This window comes from Sorex araneus, chromosome 2, assembly GCF_027595985.1.
Source record: "Sorex araneus isolate mSorAra2 chromosome 2, mSorAra2.pri, whole genome shotgun sequence".
Lineage (NCBI taxonomy): Eukaryota > Metazoa > Chordata > Mammalia > Eulipotyphla > Soricidae > Sorex > Sorex araneus.
Window position 1 is genome coordinate 262,442,441 of NC_073303.1, and position 22,423 is coordinate 262,464,863.

Below are 22,423 nucleotides of genomic sequence, written 5' to 3' on the forward strand. Positions count from 1 at the left end.
AGGTGCAGCCGGACAGGTACCGGCACACTGGCCAGGGGCCCGGCTGGACACACAGTCCCGCACAGACAGCGCCGGCCAGTCCCTCCTGACCTGTGAGGGGGCGTGAGACCTCCCTGTGCTGGCCCGGCCAGCGGGTCTGAGGGTCACCGGTCACCTGGGGAAGACGGCCCCTGGGGCGGGTTGTCTGACGAGGGTGTCACAGAGCACGGCACGGAGACACGAGGGCACACACGTGGTGGGGGGACACCGGACACGGCGGCTCCAGCCACGAGCGGGCGCTGGACACGTACCTGAGGGCCGAGCCCTTGGGCGTGGCGATGCCGTAGCCCTTGGAGTCCAGGTTGCCGCCCACCTTCATGGTGTCGCAGGGCCGGCGCTGCTCGATGTACTCGTTCATGGTGGACTCCAGCAGGTACGCGTACTTGCCCTTGGACTTGCGCACCCGGATCATGCCCTCCTCCGTGGTGCGCACGAACACGGACGGCTCGGCCGACTTCATGTACGTCCACATCTTCTCGAACACGGCGATCTTGGACCTCTGCGGGGCAGCGTGTCAGCGGGAGGGGGCCGGGCCCCGCTCCCGGTCTCTCCCCGCCGCCGCCCCCGGCGAGCACGTGGCCCCTTCCCGTGGCGGCAGGGACACGCGTGCCGACCCCCCGGGCAGCTCTTTCCCGGGAGCCTGTGCGAGGCTGGGGGTGCAGCTGACCCGGGCATGCACCATCTGTGCTCACGGGGGAGCAGCAGCCTGGCGGGCCAGAGCCCGGACTCGAGATAAGGCTTCGAGTGTGTGCGTGTGTATGTGTGTGCGTGTGTTTCTATGTGTGTGCATGCGCATTTGTGTATGTGTGTGCATGTGTGTATGCACATGTGTGCGTGTATGTGTGTCTGTGTGTGCATGTGTGTGTGCGTTTCTGTATGCGTGTGTGCACGTGTGTATGTGTCTATGTGTGTATGTTATTCATGTGTGTACGTGTGTACTGTGTATGTGTGCCCATGTATATGTATGCGCATGTATATGTGTGCATGTGCATACATGTGTGTGCATGTGTATATTGTGATTGTGTATGCATATGTGTGCATGGGTGCATGTGTGTATACATGTATGTGTGCATGTGTGTGTGCTTGTGTGTATTATGCATATGTGCGTGTGTGTATGTGTGTGTGTGTGTGTGTGTGTGTGCACCCATGCTCTACCCGCCAGGCCCAGCCCAGCTCTGGCTCACGGCAGCCCACAGCTCAACAGCTCAACACAGCCCACAGTCTCAATTCCCTGGGACTGTCCTTTTCCATGTTAGGATGTGCTGGTGGCTGGCTTTGAAAATGCCATGCGTGTGCACATGTATGTGTGTACATGTGTGTGAGTATGTATGTGTGCATGTGTATGTGCATGTGTGCGTGTATGTATGTGTGTGCCTGTGTGTGTATGGGCCCCAGGGGTCGCCTGCAGTTTGTCCTGGCTGAGGCCCAGCCCGTGGGTGTCCCCTCATCCCCCAGATGTGGGGACTGGATCGTGGGACGGTCCGGCTGGGCTGTGGTGGCTCTGCCCAGCCCCTGCCCAGCCCCCCAGGCCCCCATGGGCGGATCCTGCAGGTCAGAGCCACAGCCCCACAGGGTGGCCTCGCGGGGGTCTCGGGGGGCCACTCCCTGAGGCCTGCTGCCCTGTGGGAACCCGGGGCCTTTCTGTGTTTCTCCTTGCACCAGCGGGTCTGCCCGGGCCCGGGCAGGTGTCAGGGTGCCTGGGGTGTTTACTGGGGGGCTGTCCCGTGTGTCTTCTCCCACAGGGCCCACAGGCCGCTGCCTCCAGGAAGCCCTCCTGGACGGGGCAGCCGCAGCCCCTGCTTGTCACTTCCCAGGTGCCTCTGGTGGTCCTGCCCGAGACTGCTCTCAGCGTGTGACCTGGCGTGCCACAGGCAGGGACCAGCAGGGACCAGGAGGCGGGGCTGGGCGGGACGTGGGGGGGCGTACCCGGAAGAACTCCTTGGTGGAGCCGGCCTCCAGCGTGCCGTAGGCGATCTCCGTCTGCTTGGCCAGGTCCTCGGCGCTCTCGATGGGGGACACCATCCGCTCCACGGTCAGGAAGGCCGCCAGGTTGGCCGTGTACGAGCTGATGATGATGAGCGTGAAGAACCACCAGACGCCGCCCACGATGCGGCCGGACAGGGACCTGCGGCAGACGGGCGGTCAGCTGGGCGTCACGGCCCAGCCCCGAGAGCCTTTGGTGGCCTCGGCGCACGCTCCCTTGTGCCATACCACGGGGGGCTGGCCGGAGCCCCGGCACTGCCAGGTGTGACCCGCCCGGGCCTGGGCCCCAGTGTGGTCACTCGGCCCCCCATCTGGACACGCGCCCCTTGCCCGAGTGCTCCCTGGCTCCCTTGACACCCCAGGGCGCTGGCGCCGCGTGGGTTAACATGGCACTTCCCCCGTGTGGGTTTCGGGCTGAGTTCTTAGAAGCATCTCCTCGCTTTTTATAGCTCTGCCTGCTGGCCGGCCCGGGGAACCACAGATGGGCCCGGCTCCCGGGAGGACCGGGAAGGGGTGCGCTGGGGGACGCAGAGCCCGGCTGGCTGGCGTCTCACGCATGACTCTGCTCCGGCCGCCCCGCCAGGCAGACACGTGCGACGTCACCTGGCCCTTAAGCCCCGTGGCACGAGGTCCTGGCTCCGTCCAGGCCGGCCACCTCTGCCCGCAGCCCTGCCCGCCGCAGCTGACCCATGGGAGGCAGGGCCATGCCCTGCTGGGTCCGCTGACGCGCCCTCTGCCCCCTGGGCCTGCTGAAGGGCGGGGAGGCAGGCCAGAGGCTCCCGTGCTCCTGCTGCTCTCCCCAGCACCAGGCACCGGGGCTCACGCAGCGGGGGGCACGGCGCAGGGGGGACGGAGCCCCTTGGAGAGGCTCCAGGCCAGGCTGGGGAGTGAGAAAAGGCTCTTGGTGCGGGTGGACCAGGTGCCTGCGACTATCAGGGAACATTCCAGAACATTCCATGGGGAGTGGACGGTGAGGCAGCCTGGACCAAGCCAAGCCTCGGGCCAGAGGCTGCGTTCAGGGATGGAGAGCTGGAGCAGACGTGCCCCATCCTCCAGGATGCCTGCCTGGTGCTGCTCCTGACTCCCGGCGCCGCGGCCCACAGCTCTGCTCTTTTCTGCTGTGCCACACTCCTGGCTTCTCCCACGCGTGGGAACTCTCGGTCTCCCTCCCCCAGGTCCCACGAGGGAAGACGGGGCCCGCGGACGAGTGAGGCCCCAGGGCCAGGGGCAGTTCGCAGGGCCACGGCAGGGACCCCCACGCAGGCCGGGAGGGGAGCCCTGGCCCGCGGGAGCTGCTGCGTGTTGCTCCCAAACCCTCTCTCTGGCCGCCTCTGCCGACGGCAGTGTGGGACTTGGATCCCTCGGACCACCTCGGCCCACTGCCCGCGGGCCCCGTGCCTTGGAGGTGCAGGGCCTGGGGCGCCGGACACTCGGGCTGAGCCTCAAGCCCACAGGCACGGCCACTGCTGCCACCTTGGCTGTGGGGCAGACCAGTGGCGTGTGAAGGCATGTAAGCATGTGTCTACATGCATCTGTTAGAGTATGTGCGATTAGGGATGAGTCTGTGTGTATGTGTAAACGTGTATGTTATGTGTAGTGCATGTGCCAGTGCTTATGTGTAGTATGTGTATAGCATGTGAGTAGTGTGTGTAGCATGTGTGAGCATGTGTAAGCATGAGTATATGTGAGCAGCATGTGTGAGCGTGTGTAGCATATGTGCACATGTGTAATTATGTGTGTAGCATGTGAGCATGCATAAGCATGTGTGTAGCATGTGTGAGCTTGCATAAGTGTGCATAGCATGTGAGCATGTGTAAGTGTTATCATGTGTGAGACATGTAACTGTTAGCATGTGTGAGCATGTGTAAGCGTGTGTGTAAGTATGTGTGTAGAGTATATAAACGTGGGTCACGGTCACAGATGCCTGCTCTGAAGTTGTCCTGTGTTCCCCACGCAGTATCTCAGGGCAGAATGTCTGCCCTGCCCACCTGGCAATATGGCCCTGCTCTCACGGCCCCAAGAACCCCCACTGTGCTCCCGGCTCTGCTTCTCCAGGAGGCCCCTAGCCCCGGGGGGGGGCAGGGCCCCTGTTTGTTAAAGTTGAAACAGGTCCCCCCGTCAGACCCCACCTGGCCCCTGTCAGACCCCGGCTGGCCTCCTGTCAGCCCCGTGACGGCCCCGTCAGACCCCGGCCATCCACCGTCAGACCCCGTGACAACCCCCCCATCAGACCCCGTGACAACCCCCCTGTCACACCCTGCCGGCCCCCTCGGCTGTGTTTCTCTTGCGTGTTGTTTGGCTGTGGTGTTGGCACTCGCTGGAGACGCCCGTCCTAGGGGCCCTCAGTCGGCCTGTTCCTGTGGCCCGCCCTCCCGGGCCCGAGGCCTGGCACCTGAGCCGGGCCGTGCTCCGGGCATCGGCAGCAGCCAGTTCAGATGGCGGCTGTGCACGTCCTGCCCTCCCGGCCCCACCAGGCACGTCCCCTCCCTTCAGGCCAGCCCTGCTCGGCCGTCATGCCCAAGGGCGCCTCCCTGCGGGCGCCTGGCTCTGGGGTGAGCGTCCGGCTCGGGCCCTGACCCCAGCCCTGCGGCCTTCATCCTGCCGTTGCTCCAGGGCTGGTGGCCTGAGCTGTTTCCGTGTTCCCTCAGGACACAGCGCAGAGACGGTCCCTCATGAGTGGGAGGACAGTCACGCCCCAGCGCATGCTGTGCAAACATCCGTGTGTGTTTGCATGCGTGTGTCTGCATGAGTGTGTCCATGTGTGAGCATGTATCTACCTGCATGTGTTCATCTGTGTGTGCGCACGTGTGCCTGCATGTGTGCATCTGTGTGTGTGCACTTGTGTGCCTGCATGTACGCATCTGTGTGTATGTGTGTGCATGCATGTGTGCGTCCATGTATACACGTGTGTGCGTGCATGCTTATCATGTGTGTGCATGTGTGTGCGCGCGCGTGTGCCTGGCAGGAGTGGGCTGTGTTTGGGTACACAGCACGTGAAGCCCACGGCCCTCTGCTCATGGAACTTTCCACACACTCGCCTTTCCCAGAGGCCGGCAATGGTCAAGCTTTCTAAGTGCCGGCTTGGCACGAGGCCCCGTGTCCCCCAGCTGCTCCACCAGCCTCGGCCCACCCAGGCCCTGCCCTCGGCCTGGCCCCCTCGCCCCCAGCATGGAGGGCCCCGGGCGCGAGCCGCCGGTGGACAGTGAGCCCACTCCCTCGGCGCGCACACCCTGCCCGCCCCGCCCTGCCCCGCGTGCTCCCAGGCGCGGGTATTAATAGGCTCGCGTGAGCCTGCGAGTTTATTACAGACGACACGGACTCTGTCAGAGGCCCTTTGACAGAGAGATTAATAAACCCGTCCGTGCAGACCTCATCAATCACGCTGAAAATTGCCCAAGTCATTTCTTAGTCTCTCCTCATCCCTTGCAAGAGGCTCCTGTTCTCCGGTGACGGAGAGGCAGTTGACAGTTCTAATTAGCAGCCATGGCGACGGGCTGGAACGCTCCGGCAGAGCGCGGGTGCGGGGGAGCCGTGCGGGACGGCCCCGCAGTGCCTTGTCCCGGCTGCCCCCGTTCTCGACCCTGCGGCCGCGCGGGCCCACGTGAGGGCAGCCTGCGTGTGGGGACGCTGCGGGTTTGCCCTGGCCCCACCCGAGACCCCTCGGTGCCCGGCGTCCTGGCGTCCGAGCTGTGTGCCCGGGTTCTCCCGCCCGGCCACTGGCGGCCGCTCTGGCAGGAGCCCGTCCCTGCCTCCGCCCGGCCAGACCTGCCCCGGCTTCTCACCCCTTCCTCTCCCACCCGGCTCTCTCCACTCAGCAGAAGCATCCAGCACCGTGTCCACTTTTGGGGGTCCACGTTCTTGGTCCCTCAGCTGGCCCCGGGCTGGACACTGGCTGGGTCCAGCATCGGAGCTACCCCCTGCCTGGCAGATGGTCACTGAGTGCCTGACCTCTGCGGAGAGGCCAGGGGCAGAGGAGGGTCAGCCGGCCAGTGTGACCCCGGCACACAGGTCAGCAGAGGCCTGAGCCGTCTCCCCCCTGCAGCCCACCAGGAAGGACAGGAAGCCAAGGGCGGCCTCCGGGGTGGCCAGGGCAGCAGGAGGAGGCGGAGTCGCAGGCTGGCCCTCGCTCTGTCCCCCTTCCCGCCGAGTGCCAGCCCTGTTCCCTGAAGTCGGGGTGACCCTCTCCTGCTCAGCTGTGGCACCGTGGGCAGCGCACTGCAGCTCGGTGCCTGGTACCGGCCGTCCTCGTGATGGGTCAGCCCCCTCCAAGCTCCTCTCGGCCCCTCCCTCCCCGGGGCTCAGCTGCTCCCTTGGAACGTCCCGGGAAATGCTTGGCGTGTCTCACGCCGCACCTGGGCCTTCTGGGAGCTTCTGCTGGTCGCTACTCTAGGGCCTTTGCACGTCCATTCCCTGTGGGGACCTTGGGGCCACACCTGGCGCTCAGGGGCCTCTTGTGTCTGTGCTCCAGTGGCCCTGAGTGCTCTGAGGGCGGTGCAGGTGCCAGGGTGGTGCTGGGGCAGTGGGGCTGCCCTTGTGCAGGGCGTGTGCTGACCCCTGGACAGTCTCTCCCGCTCACATGTTTGGTCCCGGGCCACCCTGGGTGTGCAGGGCTCACTCCCGCTGGTGGGCCTGGGGAACTGCGTGCAGCACCAGAGGTGAGACCTGGGTCAGTGTGCCGGGTAGTGCCCGCCCTGGCCCGTCATGCTGCCCACTCGGGCGGGGCTGGGCAGACGGGCTGGGGTCAGACCCCGTGAGGCCCGTGCTGATAGTAGGGTCCCTGGCCATTGGGGAGACTCAGGATGGCCCTCGCCCTCAGAAAGGCCATCAAGACGGCAGGGGGACGGGTGGGTGGGGGCGTGGGGGCCCCTGGCGAGGGGCAGGTGGCCGGGCAGCAGGGTAATGTTGGGGCAGAAGCAAGCTGGCCAGGGTGGGCCGTGGGAGGGGCTGGCAGGTCCACGCCTGACTCTTGGGGCCCCAGATAGGCTCTGGGCTGGGCAGCCGTGAGACCCTCTGCCCGGTCTCGGCAGCCCGGCCGTCCCTGGCCCGGGTGATTCCTCCACTTGGTCCCCACGCTCTGCCGAGAGCCTTTCCCACGGCTGGGCGCAGGGGACCAGTGAGATACCAGGCTGGGCGGTGCCGCCCGATGTACCTTCCACGGTGGTCAGGGTGGGTTCCTAAGCAGCTCACCCCCACCCCCGCTCTGCTGGGGCATTTCCTCTGGGCAGTTTTGGAGGGCAGAGGGCCCAGGGGCAGAGTCCAGGAGCAGGTCCTGGACAGGGTGCGCTGCGCTGTCCTTGGCGCTGAGGCCACCCTGTGCAGGTGGCTGGGAGGCCGGCTCCCCACTGAGCTGACCCTTTGGCCCTTGCAAAATAGCCTGCATGCCTGGAGCTGTCCGCGGTGCTGACCCTTTGCCCTTGCACAGTAGCCGGCACTGCCGGAGCTGTCCGTGGTGCTGACCCTTCACCGTTGCACGAATAGCCTGCACGGCTAGAGCTGTCCGCGGTGCTGACCCTTTGCCCTTGCGCAATAGCCTGCACGGCCGGAGCCATCCGCGGTGCTGACGGCTGCCCTCTGCTCGGACAGACCTGGTCTCAGCCTCCCCCAGGCTCCTGGGGCACTTTGCTTCAGACTCGTCCCAGTCTGCGTGGTCCGTGCCACACTCAGACAGTGTCCGCTTTGCATAGCCCCCATGCAGAGCTGGCACGTTCCGGGAGGTGCAGAGCAAGCCCTCAGCCCGGCCCTGCCCGTCTCAGCCCCCCTGGGGTGGGGGGAAACAGCCCTGCCATGCCACACCCCAGCTCTTCACAGGCTCTGAGTACAGCATTTTCTCCGAGCTCAGACCCCCACAGTGTTGGCTTTCCCCAGGCTGAGTTAGAAGGTGAACCCCCAGGGGCTGAGAGAGGGCACAGGCCAGCCCCATCCCCGCACCCCAGAGCATCTCTGAGCCCAGCCAGAAGGAACCCCTGGGCTCAGAGACCAGAATAAGCCCCGAGCACTGCCAGGTGTGGCCCCAAACCAAACCACTGTGACACAAGGACTCCCAGTGCGGGGAATCCAGACCTCATTCCTGCAAGCCCCTCGGTGATGCTTCTGTGTCTGAAAAGTCTCAGATTTCCAGGGCCTGGGGGGGCTGCCAGGGAACCCGGGCGGGGGCAGGGGTGAGTCTGTCTCCTGGGAGGTCCTGCTGTCTCCGGGGTTCTCTGGGGGTGAAGGAAGCGGCCGCCGGGGGGGCTGTGCCAGAGCCCGGGGGCCCGCTGGAGGGCTGCCCTCCCCAGCCGCCGCCTCCCTGGCTCCCCGCCGTGCCGGCTCTGGTGACAGAAGCGTCCAGCCGAACTCCGGGATTTCGGCGTTGCCAGCCAACGATGGGCTTGTTCGGTTTCTGCCAGTGCAGCCCTGCTCCATGGAGTGCGGGGGTGTGTTCCGCAGCCGGGGAGAGGGAATGTTGTTTACCCTCCTCACAGCCACCGCGCTGAGATCAACAGGCACAGAACATTCGCAGGGTGCAGGGGAACACAGCTTTGCACAGCAGAGCGTGTGCCGGGGCCCGGGGCTGCGGGGAGGCTGCCTCTCCGAGAGCTATTTTTATTCCCGCCCGGGCAGGCAGGAGCGGGGGGATTCACGGCGTCGTCCATACCCGCGTTTTGCGGCCCCCCGCACGGCTGCTACTCAGCAGAACCTTTCCAGGCGACGGGCCCCACGTGCCCCCGAGGGCCCGAGGCCCCCGCCCTGCCCCTCTGCCACCAGGCTCGCCGCAGCTTCCCTCACACGTCGCTCAGCCGAAGCGTCAACAACAGCAAGCGTGTTTGGAATGCACAACAACGCCCTCGCGTCCCGCTGTGTCTGCTCCCGCCCGCGGCCGGGCCGCGTCCAGATCAGCCCGGGGAGGAACAGCCTCTCCCCCTTCCTCGGGGCGCTGAGCGTGGCACAGTCTGTGCCTCGACTCTCTCGGGTGTCTTGAAACACCGGCCAGGAAAGTCACAGTCTCAGATGCTGATCTGTTCCACCTTTGCAGGGGGAGGAACACTGTCCCGGGAGCCCGCGGGCCGGGCCTGCATCCCCAGTGCCTGTGTGCGGGCAGAGGCCCTGGCTGTCCCCCGTAGGAGTCCGAGTCTGTGTCAGCACCTCTGAACACGCCCGTCCAGGACTCGGGCATCTGTGGACACCGGGCGGGCAGCAGGCACAGCCCCGAGTGGCCCGAGGGCCGGGTGCGAGTGGGGGCCCGGCCCTGGGACAGCGTGCGCGAGGGGAGCGATGCTGGCCAGCGCATCAGTGCGACAGGGCCAGTTCCCACGGCTACCGTCCCTGCACCCGGCCGCCCCTCTCTGCACGCAGGGCACGGGGAGGCCGCACAGGAGACCTTCCCGACAGGACGGCCGCGCCCGGGAAGCAGGCGTTCCCTGACTCCAGGCTGGCGAGACGGGCCCCGCAGAGGGGGACGAGGCCTGCAGGGAGGTGGACAGACGCCGGGAGCGGGAGCCGGGCTGCTCGCCGGGCCGGTGCCGGCTGTGCCAGCAGGAGCGCACGTTTTCCAGCTGCTTCCGAAAACAGTTTGGCAAGATCTGCACCAGGAAATTGCACGTAGCGGCCTGGGAATCCCGCGCCCAGAGCGGCGGCCAACGGGAACCTGCCTTGCCCGCCGGGGGCCGCGGGACTATCTATGGAAGCGCTATTTATAGTGGCCGCACGCGGGGTAGACGCAGATGTTTGTCTCAAAGAAAGTGGCACTCCTGGATTTACTGCGGGTGGGCCGGGGGTGGGGAGGCAGGGCGGGGGCCGCTGCGTGACGGCGCCCGGTCTCAGGCCGCGCAGGGTGGACACCGTGTCGGAGAAGGTGGCGGCGGCGGCTCACACCCCTGCAGCTCCCGGGGCCAAGTGGAGGAGGGGTGGCTGGGCGCGAGGCAGCACCCAAGTAGCCTCGTTTCTTCTCAGGGAAGTTCTGACCACGTGGGGGGGGGGCGCTGTCAGGAGCTGCCTGAGTCGGGCCCGTCTGAGTCTCTGTTCCGTGTGTCGCTCAGCGGCTGCGGTTGCTGGGCGGGCGGGCAGGGAGGCCCCGTCTCCGACCGCCCTGTCCCCACCCAAGAGGCAGGAGGGAGTGAGGGGAGGCTGCAGTGGCCGCCCACACCATGCCCTGCGTGTGTGGCTGGGGGCCAGGGCGCAGCGTCCAGTGGCTCTCTGGGGATGGGCCCAGCACCCAGGGCCCCGCTCCTGGCGCCTGCCCTCTCCCTCCAGGGGACAGCTGGCCCCGACTAGCCCCGTCCCTGCTGGGATGCCCAGGGCACCCCGAGCTCTGTCTCTGGGCGCTTGCTCTCAGTCCCTCTTCCGGGGGGCTGCACGCTGGTGGGAGCAGGCCCGGCGTCCACTCTGCCCGTGTTCCTGCCGTGCTCCGGCTCCAGCTCCTGCCCCCGGAGTAGACATCAGAGGCGCTGGCGGAGGCTCGGGGCAGAAGGCCGGGGCTTGTGAGCCACTGGGCTGCTCCTGGGCCCTGCCCGGCCCCTCCTGGCACAAGCTCAGCCCTCGCCTCCGCTGGCTGGGCTGGGCAGCGGGTTCTGGGCTGCGTCCAGCACAGCCTGCCTGGGGGCCTCAGGGTGGGCAACACTTGGGGCTCCTGCGTCCGCCCCGGGGGCGGGAAGGGGCTTCGGGCCTCACAGCCCGCAGGGTGAGGGTCTCGGCGGCAGGCGGGGGCAGCGCTGCCCCCTGGTGTGGAGGGCCCGTGGGGGCTCCCGGCAGGCGGCCAGCCGGGTGGGGTGTGAAAGGTCCTGGGCAGGCCGTGGACACACCTCGGCTGCTTCCGCAGGGAGCTGGGGCTGGGCCGGAACGACCTGCTTCCGGGTTCTGGTGGGGTCGCCGCGATTCCTGACCCAGGGACGCTGGCGCGGGGAAGGGCCGCAGCCGCGATGGACGTGGAGCTGGACGCAGAGGGTGGACGCGGAGAGTGGACGCCAAGTGTGGGTGTGAGAAGTGGACGCGGAGAGTGGCCGTGAAGCATGGCCGTGCGGGCTGCAGCGGAAGGGCCCTCTGGACAGTGCTCAGGAGGCCGGGGTGGAGGCGGCCGGAGGGCTGGGCAGACCCGCGTCTTCGTCGAGGGGTCACGAGGGCCCCCCCGACCCCCCTCTGTCTGGGCCCCAGACGGCCGTGTCTGCGGGTCGCCCTCGGTGGGCTCCGTGCCGAGGGGCCGTTTGCGGTCAGCCCTTGGCTCGGGCCGGGCTGGGAGGGGGAGCTGCTGCCGGTGGTCAGCGCCTGATGTGCCTGGACAGGGCCCTGTGGCCACCCTCACTCGGGGGCGAGGCGGAGCCCCTGTCCTGCGCCCACACGGGCACAAATGAGCCGCCACCGGCGACGCCCAGGCCCCCGGGCTCGGGGCAGGGCCGCTGCCTCTGCCTCACCGAGAGACCCCACGTCCACAGCCCCCCCCCGCGCCCCCTCCCTGCTCCGGCACCGCAGAGCCCCTGCCCGCCCTGGTCCTCTCACGGCTCCGGGCGCCCAGAGCATCGTCTAACCCGCCCTCCTGAGGGCGCCCCGAGACCTGCTGCTTTCAGAGCCAGTCGCCATGGGGGGGCGGGGGGGCGTCCAGCCCTGGCGAGCCCCCCCCAGCCCCGCCCCAGACACCGCGCACTCGCCGCGCCCTCCAGAGACGGTCTGCAAGGCCAGTCTTTTGCTAGAGCCCGCCCGGCCCCACTCACTGGGCCGCACCACCACAGAGCCTCCCGGCCCCGCTCACTGGGCCGCACCACCACAGAGCCTCCCGGCCCCGCTCACTGGGCCGCACCACCACAGAGCCCGCCCGGCCCCGCTCACTGGGCCGCACCACCACAGAGCCTCCCGGCCCCGCTCACTGGGCCGCACCACCACAGAGCCCGCCCGGCCCCGCTCACTGGGTCACACCACCACAGAGCCTCCCGGCCCCGCTCACTGGGCCACACCACCACAGAGCCCACCTGGCCCCGCTCACTGGGCCGCACCACCACAGAGCCCGCCCGGCCCCGCTCACTGGGCCGCAGCACCCTACCCAGGCTGGCTCGTGCCCTGTGCTTTGCCTCTTGCACCTCAGAGCACCTGCGGGCCCCCAACCCCCAGAAGCGTCCACGTGGGAAAGTGTGGCCACACCGGACAGCAGCCTGAGCTGGGCTCGTCCTGTCTCCGCTTGGCCGTCTCCTTCCTCCGAGTCCTCCCAGCCGCAGCACCCAGCCCTCCCCTGAGACTATGGGCCCCGGGGCCTTAGCACGGCTGTGTTTCCGGGTGACACTCCAGTAGTAGCGCAGAGGCCAGTCCGCCCGGAGCGTGGGGGCCGGGGGCTGGGGGGAGCAGAGCAGAGCTAGGGGGTCTGCAGGCCCTGCCCGTGTGTCCCCAGGGGTGTGCGCCCTGCGTGTGCCGGTGGCTCCCACCCCCGCCCCGCCCCGCCCCTGCTCCCTTCTCTGCCGCAGTGCCAGCCAGCGGGCCCCGCCCGTCTCACGCCCGCTCCCCACGCCTACCCCGTGTCTGTCTCCTGCACGGGAAAAACAAGGCGCCAGTGGGGGCGGGAGGCAGAGCTCCTCGGGACGCCGGGCTCAGGGACGTGGGTCCACGCCCACCCCAGGCCCTCCCGTCCCAGAGGCTGGGGATCTGGCGTCCACCTACGGCTCCGCCCCCGTGCCCGGAAACCAGCGTGCTTGCCCCTCTGCGAGGCCGGGGGGGCGCCTTTACCCACGACCCCCCTTTGAGCCGCCCTGCGAGCGTGCCCCAGGGACGGGTAACGGAGTTGGCCGAGGAGGAAGGGGTAGGCGGTGCCCGGCTCGGCCGAGAGCCGCGGGCAGAAGCCCCAAACGGCAGGACTGGGCTGGGCAGAGGAGGCTGACCCCCCGTCCCCCAGGGACACGTGTGCCGGGTGCAGGCGCCGCACCTCAGCCCCCGGGTGCCTGTGGCCACCGCCCGCCCGGCAGCCCTGGGGCCGGGATTCCCCGAGCCTTCTTGCCGGCCGAGACGCGCCCTGGGGTCAGCAGGCCCGGCCTGGCCACGCCGCCCGGCCCGGCACTGACCTGGGGGAGATGTCGCAGCCCTGCTGCATGAAGGCGCCCAGCGAGAACCACAGGCTGTTGAAGATCCCGAACTCGTTGGATTGGTCGCCGGCCGCCGGCTCCCGGCCCTCCTCCAGCTCCTCGTTGTGCCACTCGTAGGGGCTGAAGCGGCTGACCAGGAAGAGGACCACACTCACGCCGATGTACGCGAAGACGATGCACATCCAGATCTCGTAGGCCAGCGGGTCCAGGAAGGAGAAGACGCCCGGCTTGGACTTCTGCGGCTTCTTGATCATGATGGAGATGCCCAGGCTCATGAAGGGCTTGGAGAAGTCGATCACCTCCTCGCGCACCAGCGTGATGGTCAGCGGGGCCACCGCCACGTCTGCCCGCTGCGACAGGGACACGGCGGTCAGCGCGGCTCTCTGCAGTGTTCCCGGCCCCGGGCACAGGAGCACACGCGCTTCCTCTCTGGAGGAGCCGGCCATGCCCGGGGACTGTGCCAGGCTGGGCCCAGGGACCCCTGGGCTGGGGGGGAGGGGACGCGGGCGGGACCCGTGCAGGGCGAAGGCCTCGCCCCACAGTGCTTCCTCCCGGCCCTGTGTGGGCCCTCGAGGGTCTCCCCAGACGGTGCTGGGGGTGGGGGGGTGAGTCCTGGCGGGGCGGGGGCGGGCAGCTCTGTGGCTGGCACTGGGGGGGCAGTGGGCATTGCGGGCAGCACCCAGGATGCGCCTGGGGTGGGCTGGCGGGAGAAAGCCCTGAGGGCTCCTCATCCTCAGGGAGCTGTCGGGACGCCCGACCCCACTCCCGGAGACCAGCAGGAGGGGCCACGGGAGCCCCAGCCCGTTCCCCGACCTCATTGGCCTCACAGCAGTGTCCGGGAGGCTCGGGACAGGCGGGGACGACCTGTGCCCATGCCTGAGACATGCCCGGTCTCCCGGGGCAGCTGGGCCGGGTCGGTCAGTCTCCTGGGGCCGGTCAGTCTCTGAGGGGCAGTTGGGTCGGGGCCGGTCAGTCCCCAAGGACGGCCAGTCCCCAGGGGCAGCTGGCTGGGGTGCGGCCGTGTCCCTGCCTGAAGCCGTCCCCAGTCCTGCACCCTCGGGGGCCGTGGCTCTGAGCTGTGGAGTCAGGTGGACGCCCGCCTTCCCTCCATCCCCTCTGGCTCAGCCCGAGCACTGTGACCAGGGCCCGGGGCGGGGATTCCGGAGGCCTGAGTGAGGGGAGAGAGGGCAGCGGGTCCGGGCGCTTGCTGCTTCCCTTCCAGAAGGTTCTCTCTGGAGGGACAGGCCTTGAGGCAGGGGCGGGGGGTTGCGTCCTGAGGGCCTGCCTGCGGTGCTCAGCGCGTCCAGCGCCTTCCGGAGGGCCACTTGGGCGCCGGACTGGGACCCAGCTCTGCCCCAGCTCTGGCCGGACTCGGGCGCCGGAGGGGAGGGCGTGGGGGCTGCTCCTGCCCCGTCCCCGGCCCTCGCTGGCCCCCCTGCCCGGGGCGGTTCTTACGGAGCCTCGTGCTCGGGGACGGGAGAAGCCCACGGAGGTGGAAAGTTCATGGCAGTTGCCATGGGGACGACCTGAGTGGAGGTTGCCATGGCAACCGCCTCCACACAGCAGCCGCCTCCGTCCTGCCCCGCTCAGCTGCCTGGAGGCTGGGCCGGGTAGGGGACGGCCAGAGGTGCCGCCTGGGCCCGGGGCTCCCGCCGCCCTCCCGGCCCATGTCCTTGGCCGCCGGGACCCCGCTGCTCCCACTGTTTCCGGGCCGGGCACCAGGCACTTGGCCCGCGGCCGCCCCTCACCCCTGCGCCTGTCAGCCCTCTGTCCCCGTGTCCTGCCCCAGATACCGGCACTCCAGCACCGCCCCGCAGGAGCCACAGCGGGCCAAGGGCGGGTGGGCGCAGAGGTGGGGGCACCGCTGCCCCCGCCAGCCCGGCTCCCCGCCCCACTGCCACTGTCCAGCACCCTGCAGCCCTCCCGCCCGGCCCCCCTCCCCCACTCGCCTGCCCCAGCCCCACCCCACTCACCCCTCCCCCAGCCCCTGCCCCACTCACCCCGCCCCAGTCCCTGCCCCACTCACCCCTCCCCAGTCCCTGCCCCACTCACCCCACCCCAGTCCCTGCACCACTCACCCGCCCCCAGCCTCTGCCCCACTCACCCCTCCCCCAGCCCCTGCCCCACTCACCCTGCCCCAGTCCCTGCCCCACTCACCCCTCCCCCAGCTCGCCCCACTCACCCCTCCCCCAGCTCGCCCCACTCACCCCTCCCCCAGTCCCTGCCCCACTCACCCCTCCCCAGCCCCCGCCCCACTCACCCCGCCCAGCTCGCCCCACTCACCCCATACACCAGCTCGCCCACCATGCCGTTCCAGGCCTTGGTGTCCGGGTCTCGGGCGCCGTACTTGCCGTCGCTGACGATCTCCAGCCGGTAGGAGTAGCCCACATGCTTGGCGATCTCGGCCGCCAGCTCCACGCAGTAGCCCTCGTACCGGTCATTGCCCTCGAACTGGTTGGCGTTCTTCTTGAGCATGACATACGGGTCCTCCTGCGGGAGGGCGCAGGCGTGGGGCGCGCACCCGGGAGTCCTCGGCCCCGTCCGGCCCAGCCCGCACAGAGCCCCGCAGGACTGGCACTCTCCTCAGGGGGTGGGCTCGGGCGCCCCCCGGCCCCTGCTGTTCTAGACTGTTCCGGGGGAGCCTGGATGCCAGTGGCTACCCCCCAGCGTGCTCTGGAGCCACTGGGGAGGGTGGACGGGGCAGGGGCTCTGCATACTCAGCCCCGTGTCTGCACCTGGGGGGCCGGGGGTCCCCGGGGGGAAGTGACGTTTCCCCTGAACACAGGGAAACCGCGAGGCGGTGCGTAAACGGGACCCTGTCTGCAGGCACCACCTGGCAGGACAAGGACGCCCAGCCCGGGCAGGGGTGCTCACACTCAGTAGGAGGGGGTCACCATGTGGACCGGAGTGTGTGTGTGTGCGCATGTGTGTGTGCGCGTCCATATACTCGTGCATGTGTGTGTGCGCATGTCTCTCTGTGTGTGGGGTGTATGTATGTGTGCATGTACATGCATCTGTGTGCGTGCGTGCATGTGTGTGCGTGCATGTGTGTACGTGTGCATGCATGTGTGTATGTGTGTGCGTGTGTCTGTGTGCGTGTGTGTCTGTGTCTGTGTGTGTTTGTGTGTGCATGCATGTGCATGCATGCATGTGTGCATGTGCATGTGTGTATGTGTATATGCATGTGTGTGTGCATGTGTGTGCATGTATGTGTGCGTGTGTGCGTGTGTGCGCATGTGTGCGTGTGCATGTGTGCGTGTGCAGGTGTGTGTGTGCATGTGTGTGGGTGTGTGCTTGCACTCACTAGGATGGTGGTCACGATGTACGTCCTGTTCTGTACGCTCGAGTTGTCCCCGCCAGCCTGGGCGTCGGTGGCTGCAGGGACGAACTTGTCGTCCTCGTTCCAGTAGCCGATCTGTGGGCGAGGTGCACAGAGGACATGGTCAGCTGCGGAGAGGCCGCGTGGACGCCAGGCAGGCTGGGCTCTACGGGACTGTTGCCGTGGAAGCCCATGGCCACGCGCCGTCCGGGGGCCAGTGGCATTGCGGGGGTGGGTGAAGCAGGCCTGGCCGTGGAGAGCCCCGGGCCGAGCCCCAGCCCTGCCCTCTCCGCGGTGGCCGGGGCCTGCGGGTGGGTGCTTCTCCGTGTCCCTGCTGCCTGGACACTCGGTGGCACCGTGGGTCCCAGCTGGCAGGGACCGTGGGGAGCTGTGAGGGGCCGGGGCCACACCCAGCCCAGCCGCCTCGCCAGCCTGCGGCCCCGGCCCCCTCTAGTGCCCACGGCCTCCGTGCGGCCGTTCTGGCCTGGGTCTCTGGGCTCCCGCCACACCCCCTCGAGGCGGTTTAGCCGGCCGGGCCCTCTCGTGGTGGGTTTAGTGGTGCCCACGCAAGCTGCCTGGCCACCGGCTCGCCCACAGGGTCGAGCTGCCCAGGCACCTGTGTCTCGGCTCGGGGTCTCAGGGCGTCTGGCTCCCGGGCAGGTGGCCAGGCTGGACACCCGCTGATCATCTTCCTGGCGCTTCACGTGGGAGCACCCGGGCCTGGAGGCAGGACACGGGGGAGCGAGCGGCTGGGGACAGGGCTGTCGGGTTGGAGACAGGGAGGCTGCGAGGTCTCAGGGCTGCCCCGAGTCAGGGACGGGGACCCGCCCTCTGGGAGAGCTGCAGGAACGGGCCTTTGTGGAGAGTCAGGGAGGAATGCAGTGTAGACGGCCCCAGCGCTTCTGAGGGGGGAATGTGGTGTAGACAGGCTTCTGAGGGGGGAATGTGGTGTAGACAGGCCCCCAACGCCTCTGAGGGGGGAATGTGGTGTAGACAGGCCCCCAGCGCCTCTGAGGGGGGAATGTGGTGTAGACGGGCCCCCAGCGCCTCTGAGGGGGGAATGTGGTGTAGACGGGCCCCCAGCGCCTCTGAGGGGGGGAATGTGGTGTAGACGGGCCCCCAGCGCCTCTGAGGGGGGAATGTGGTGTAGACGGCCTCTGAGGGTGGAATGTGGTGTAGACAGCCCCAGCGCCTCTGAGGGGGAATGTGGTGTAGACGGCCTCTGAGGGTGGAATGCGGTGTAGACGGGCCCCCATTGCCTCTGAGGGGGAATGTGGTGTAGATGGGCCTCTGAGGGCGGCACCTCCCCCCGCCACCTACTGCCCAGGACCGTGACCCGAGCCCCACGCGGTGTGGCTCAGTGTCCCTCAGCGCTGGTCGTGGGGGGCGACTGCCGAAGGCCGCGGCACGAGCAGGCGCAGACGCAGCCACGTGCTCACCGGCCCTCCCCGGGGCCTTCAGCACCGTCGTGGGCCACATGGAGCTGCCCGGCCCCGTGAGCCCCGAGCAGCCGGAGCACGTGGCGAGGGGCAGAGCCCGGCAGGGCCCCGCCCTCCTCCTCACGCCACACAGACCCTCCCGGGCCGCAGCCGTCTGGGGAGGCGACGCCCCGGCAGGAGACGCCGGGTCTGAGCGGGGCCCCGTCGCCATGACGAGCCGGCAGGGGGGAGGAAGGAGCTGCACATGGACGCGGGCCTGGGGCAGCCTCGGCGGAGACCCAGCCTGGGGTACAGGCGAGGGGCAGGGCACGGGCGCAGGGGCGGCGGGGTGGGGGGCAGGAAGACGGCAGCACGGCCGGCACCGGGGCAGAGGGGAGGCCGAGAGCACGGGGCCGAAGGCCACGGCAGAGTCATGGGTCCTGCCCTGAGTCCGCAGGGGGCGGGAGCCGGCCGGGGGCTGACCTCACCGGGTGCAGGGACTCGTGTGGCTGAGGGTCCCTGAGGCCCCTCCCCCTGACCCTCGTGCGGGGAGCCCCTCATGCCCACCCTGCGGGGCCTCGCTGGGGGCGGGTGGAGTAAGCCCCGAAGCCGCAGGCGCGGGATTGATTTTCCGAAAGCCGGATTCCTGTAAACAGAGGCGCTAAGCCCGCTCCCAGGAAGGGTTAGTCACCGGGAGGAAGCCTGGAGATGGTCTGAAAGGCAGCCGCTGCTCGTGGATTTTAAGGTCACCACGTTATTTCTGTGTGCGATTTATCTTTTCCACGGGCTGCCACAGCCTGACTCACTGGAGCTCAGGCTGAGGTTAAAAATTCCTGCGGCCCGAGAAGGAGTTTAGAGCAGGCGGACTCCCAAACACAATTAAATTCCCTGTCAGCCCAACAGCTGGCGAATTAGCTGATTGTCCAACCAGCCAGGCTCCAGCCAACTCTCCAGCTAGCCACCCCGCAGACAGCCAACTAACCATCCATCCAACCAGCCAGCTGTCCAGCCAACTGACCAACTAACCATCCAGCCAACCACCAGCTGTCCAACCAGCTGACCAACTAACCAGCCATCCAACCAACCAACCAACTATTCAAGCAACCAACCAACCACCCAAACAACCAACTGACCAAACACTCAACCAACCAACCATCCAACAACCAACCAATCACCCACCCACCCGCCCGCCCAGCCACCCAGCCAACATCCACCCAGCCAACCTACCGTCCACTCAACCACCCACCACCCAGGGACTGGGGTGATAGCACAGTGGGGAGGGCATTTGCCCTGCACCTGGCTGACCCGGGTTCCATCCCCGGTATCCCATCAGGAGTGACCCCTGAGCATTGCTGGGTGTGACGCCCAAACAAAAACAAAGCCCAAACCACAGGTCATTCACCTACCCACGTTGGCGCCCGTCTGTCCTTGTCCAGAGACATGGGGCGGGGTGCAGGGCCTCCCGCCCCCTCCCCTGCCACCCGGCTCACCTTCCGGACGCCATCGTGCCGCATCTCGATGACGTGCAGTGTGTAGTTGGTGCGCCGGCCCTTCTCGTTGAACTGCACGTTTCCCGTCAGCCCCTCGAACCGCACCTGCAGGGGAGCCAGGACTGAGCGCCTCGGCCCACAGCCCTGGGGCCGGTGGGGTCTGGGGGCACAGGCGGCCCTGGGCAGGGAGCACTCCCCTCCTCTGCTCTCACACGGGGGCTCCTACGGCGTGGAAAGACTGATGGACGCCCAGGTGCCGTCTGGGAGAGCAGGGAAGGGCTAGAACCTTCTCACCCGGCGATGCTCAGGGGTTACTCCTGACTCTGCACTCAGGAATTACCCCTGACAGTGCTTGGGGAACCATATGGGATGCTGGGAATCGAACCCGGGCTGGCCGTGTGCAAGGCAAACACCCTACTTGCTGTACTATGGTTCCAGCCCCAGGGCTAGAACCTTCTGAGGGGGCAGCAGACACAGGTGGGTGGGTGGCCCCTTGCTGCTGACAGTCAGGACTCCGCCTCCAGTGCTCTGGCCCTTCACGCAGGGCTCTTGGGGTGCGGCCCTCCCTCACCCTATTCTCTGGGCCCTCAGAAGTGCAGATGAAGTGGGCGCGTGTGGGGCCAGAAGCCCCCTCAGCTGCTGTGAAACCGGCCCCCGGGCTGGCTGTGCAGGAGCTGGGCCCTGAGGGGTCCCCACCCCTGAGCTGGAGACACGGCCACTCTGTGGCCGGCGTGGCTGAGCCTTCCCGGTGAGCCGCAGGAGGGGTCCTCAGTCACTCTCACCCCTGCAGGACCCCCCCAGCCCGGGGCTCACCTCCTGCAGGACCCCACCCCCCCACACCCAGCTGGGCTCACCTGCTGCAGGCCCCTCCTCTCTTCCCCCCCTCCCCTGCTGCAGGCCCCTCCCCCCTCACCTGGTCTAGGCCCCTCCCCTCCCCCTCCCCTGCTGTAGGCCCCTCCCCCTCCCCTGCTGCAGGCCCCTCCCCCTCACCTGGTCTAGGCCCCTCCCCTCCCCCCTCCCCTACTGCAGGCCTCTCCCCCTCCCCTGCTGCAGGCCCCTCCCCCTCCCCGCCCCTGCTGCAGGCCCCTCCCCCTCACCTGCTGCAGCGCCCTCTGGATGTCAATGCCCTGGCCCCAGGGCACGGCGGGGTTGGCCAGGCAGTCCCCCGCGTTGCCCCTCCGGGAGATGTCTATCCGCTGCCGGCGCAGGCTCTGGAAGGCCTCGGCCATCACCTTCACCCCGTCGTAGGTCAGCGCAGACGTGTACTGCGGAGCGGACACGGGCGGCTCAGTGGGATGTGTGCCCTGCCCCCCTTTTCCCCATCCCACCGGGCGGGGTTCTGAGGCGAGGGCTGGTGCCCTGCAGCCATCCTGGGCCACGAGGCAGCTGCCAGCAGTAGAGAGCAGCAGAGCCAGGTAGTGGCGCCAGTGTGCAGAGACTGCGGGGTCCTGAGGCCCTGGGGTCACGGCCCCCCACCTTCAGGACACGGCCCCTCAGCTCGTGCTGGGGGCTGCCCCACGGCCCCCTCACCTTGGGCCTCTTCCAGTCCACACGCGTGTGGTCACGGGCGTCGCTGCTCTTCCACTGCTGCATGATGCGGGCGGGCACCGTGTCCGTGTAGTTGACCAGCTGGAAGCCCGTCACGTTGGCCCCGCTCTCCTTGAACCTGCTCAAGTCCATGTCCATGAAGCCCTGGCAGGAGGGTCAGTGGTCAGGGCTTGGGGCTTCCCGCCGGAGCCCAACGCAGGAGCCCACCGCCTGTGTCCCCCGGGGCCGAGCGCCCCCACCCCGAGGGTCCTGGCCCCACGTGGCCTGCAGTGCTCCCTGCGTGCCCCCAACCCCGGGCAGCACGAGACCCCAGGCCGGTGCCCTGCCACGTCCCGGCCCAGCACCCTGGGGGCTGTGGCTGCCGGCGGGCAGGGGAGGGGGCAGGGGAGCGGGCAGGGGAGCAGGCAGGGGAGCAGGCAGGGGAGCGGGCGGCTGAGGGCGTGGTAAGAGCTGCCCGCCCAGGGACACGGGGCAGGGCCGGCCGCTCAGCGGCGGCTTTGAATCGTGGAGCGCGTTGCTCTTGCCCTGAGCTGCCGTTCACATCAGCCGTTGGTGTGGAGGAAGCCGCTCCCCGCCCCGACACGCAGCCCGAGGGCACGACGCTCGTGTCCAGGGAGGGCGGGGCCGACTGTCCCCGGGTCGTCCTGGGCCCGAGGGGCAGCAGACTCGGCTCTGAGGACAGAGTGGGCAGCGAGGCCACTCCGGGGCCCTGGGATCTCTGGGTCCCCCGGGGACGAGGCCCGTGGCGGCTGCCGTGGCCGTCTCCCATGTGTGCGGGGCCAGGTCCCCGTGCCGGAGGGGAGCGTGTGCGGGCTCCTCCCCGGAGCACACTCGTGCAGCCACGTTTAATTAGTTGATTTTTATTAGAAATGAGCCAAAACCTCCGGCAGCGCTGGCTAACAAGGGCGTCTGCTTCCCGCCCGAGCGGCTCTTTCCGGTCCCCCCTTGCCGCACGAGATGCCACGTCGCAGGCTGGTTTCCCTGGGTCACCTTCGGCCCCTCGGTGACCCCCGAGGAAAGGCCGAGCCTGTGCCCGTGTGCCTGTGTGTTCTCTGGCCCGAGTCTCCTCACCGTCTGGGGCTCCACCCTCAGCTCATGAAAAGACAGAGGCGCGTTCCCCCCTCTAGAACCTTCCAGAGCCTCCCAGGGTCTCCGAGTCTCGGCACACCTGGGCGGGTCCCCACCACGGCTGGCCACTCACGTGGTGGAGTTCCTGACCAACGGTCACCGTAACGGGCTGCAGCATCCTGGGTGGGGCGAGGGACCCGCGTGGCCGTGGCCGGTCACTGAAGCCCGTCCCCAGCTGGCCGAGGGGCGTGGGATGCGCACTGGCAGGGCCGACCCGTAGGGGCGCGGGAGCCTGTGGGTCAGAGGCGGGGGCCAGGCTCGGCGCCCCTCCCTGCCTGTCACTGCTGTTCGTGCCAGAGGCAGGGCCGGCCCCCCACCCCGAGGGCTCTGGGCATGCGCACGCCTGCCCGACGCCCTGAACATCACCCTGCCCGCAGCACCGGGCCAGCCCCACGCGCGTGACCCCCGCAGCCCAGCAGGCAGCGGCGAGGATGTGCCCGCCCGCTCGAGGCCTCACACAGGGCC

At 68.4% G+C, this 22,423-nt stretch overlaps 1 protein-coding gene across 4 annotated transcripts in view; it reads right to left on the reverse strand.

Annotated features, from left to right (window-relative positions):
• The window catches only part of GRIA1 (glutamate ionotropic receptor AMPA type subunit 1), a 75,297-nt gene that overhangs the window by 11,683 nt on the left and 41,191 nt on the right, over positions 1–22,423 (reverse strand). For all 4 annotated transcript variants that reach the window (XM_055127088.1, XM_055127087.1, XM_055127089.1 and 1 more), the window contains 8 exons: positions 20,813–20,974; positions 20,380–20,547; positions 19,283–19,387; positions 16,360–16,470; positions 15,339–15,545; positions 13,035–13,405; positions 1,966–2,164; positions 291–538 (listed from right to left, as the gene is read on the reverse strand). In XM_055127088.1, coding sequence (XP_054983063.1) covers positions 291–538; positions 1,966–2,164; positions 13,035–13,405; positions 15,339–15,545; positions 16,360–16,470; positions 19,283–19,387; positions 20,380–20,547; positions 20,813–20,974 — 1,571 coding nt within the window. The remainder of the gene's footprint in view (positions 1–290; positions 539–1,965; positions 2,165–13,034; positions 13,406–15,338; positions 15,546–16,359; positions 16,471–19,282; positions 19,388–20,379; positions 20,548–20,812; positions 20,975–22,423) is intronic.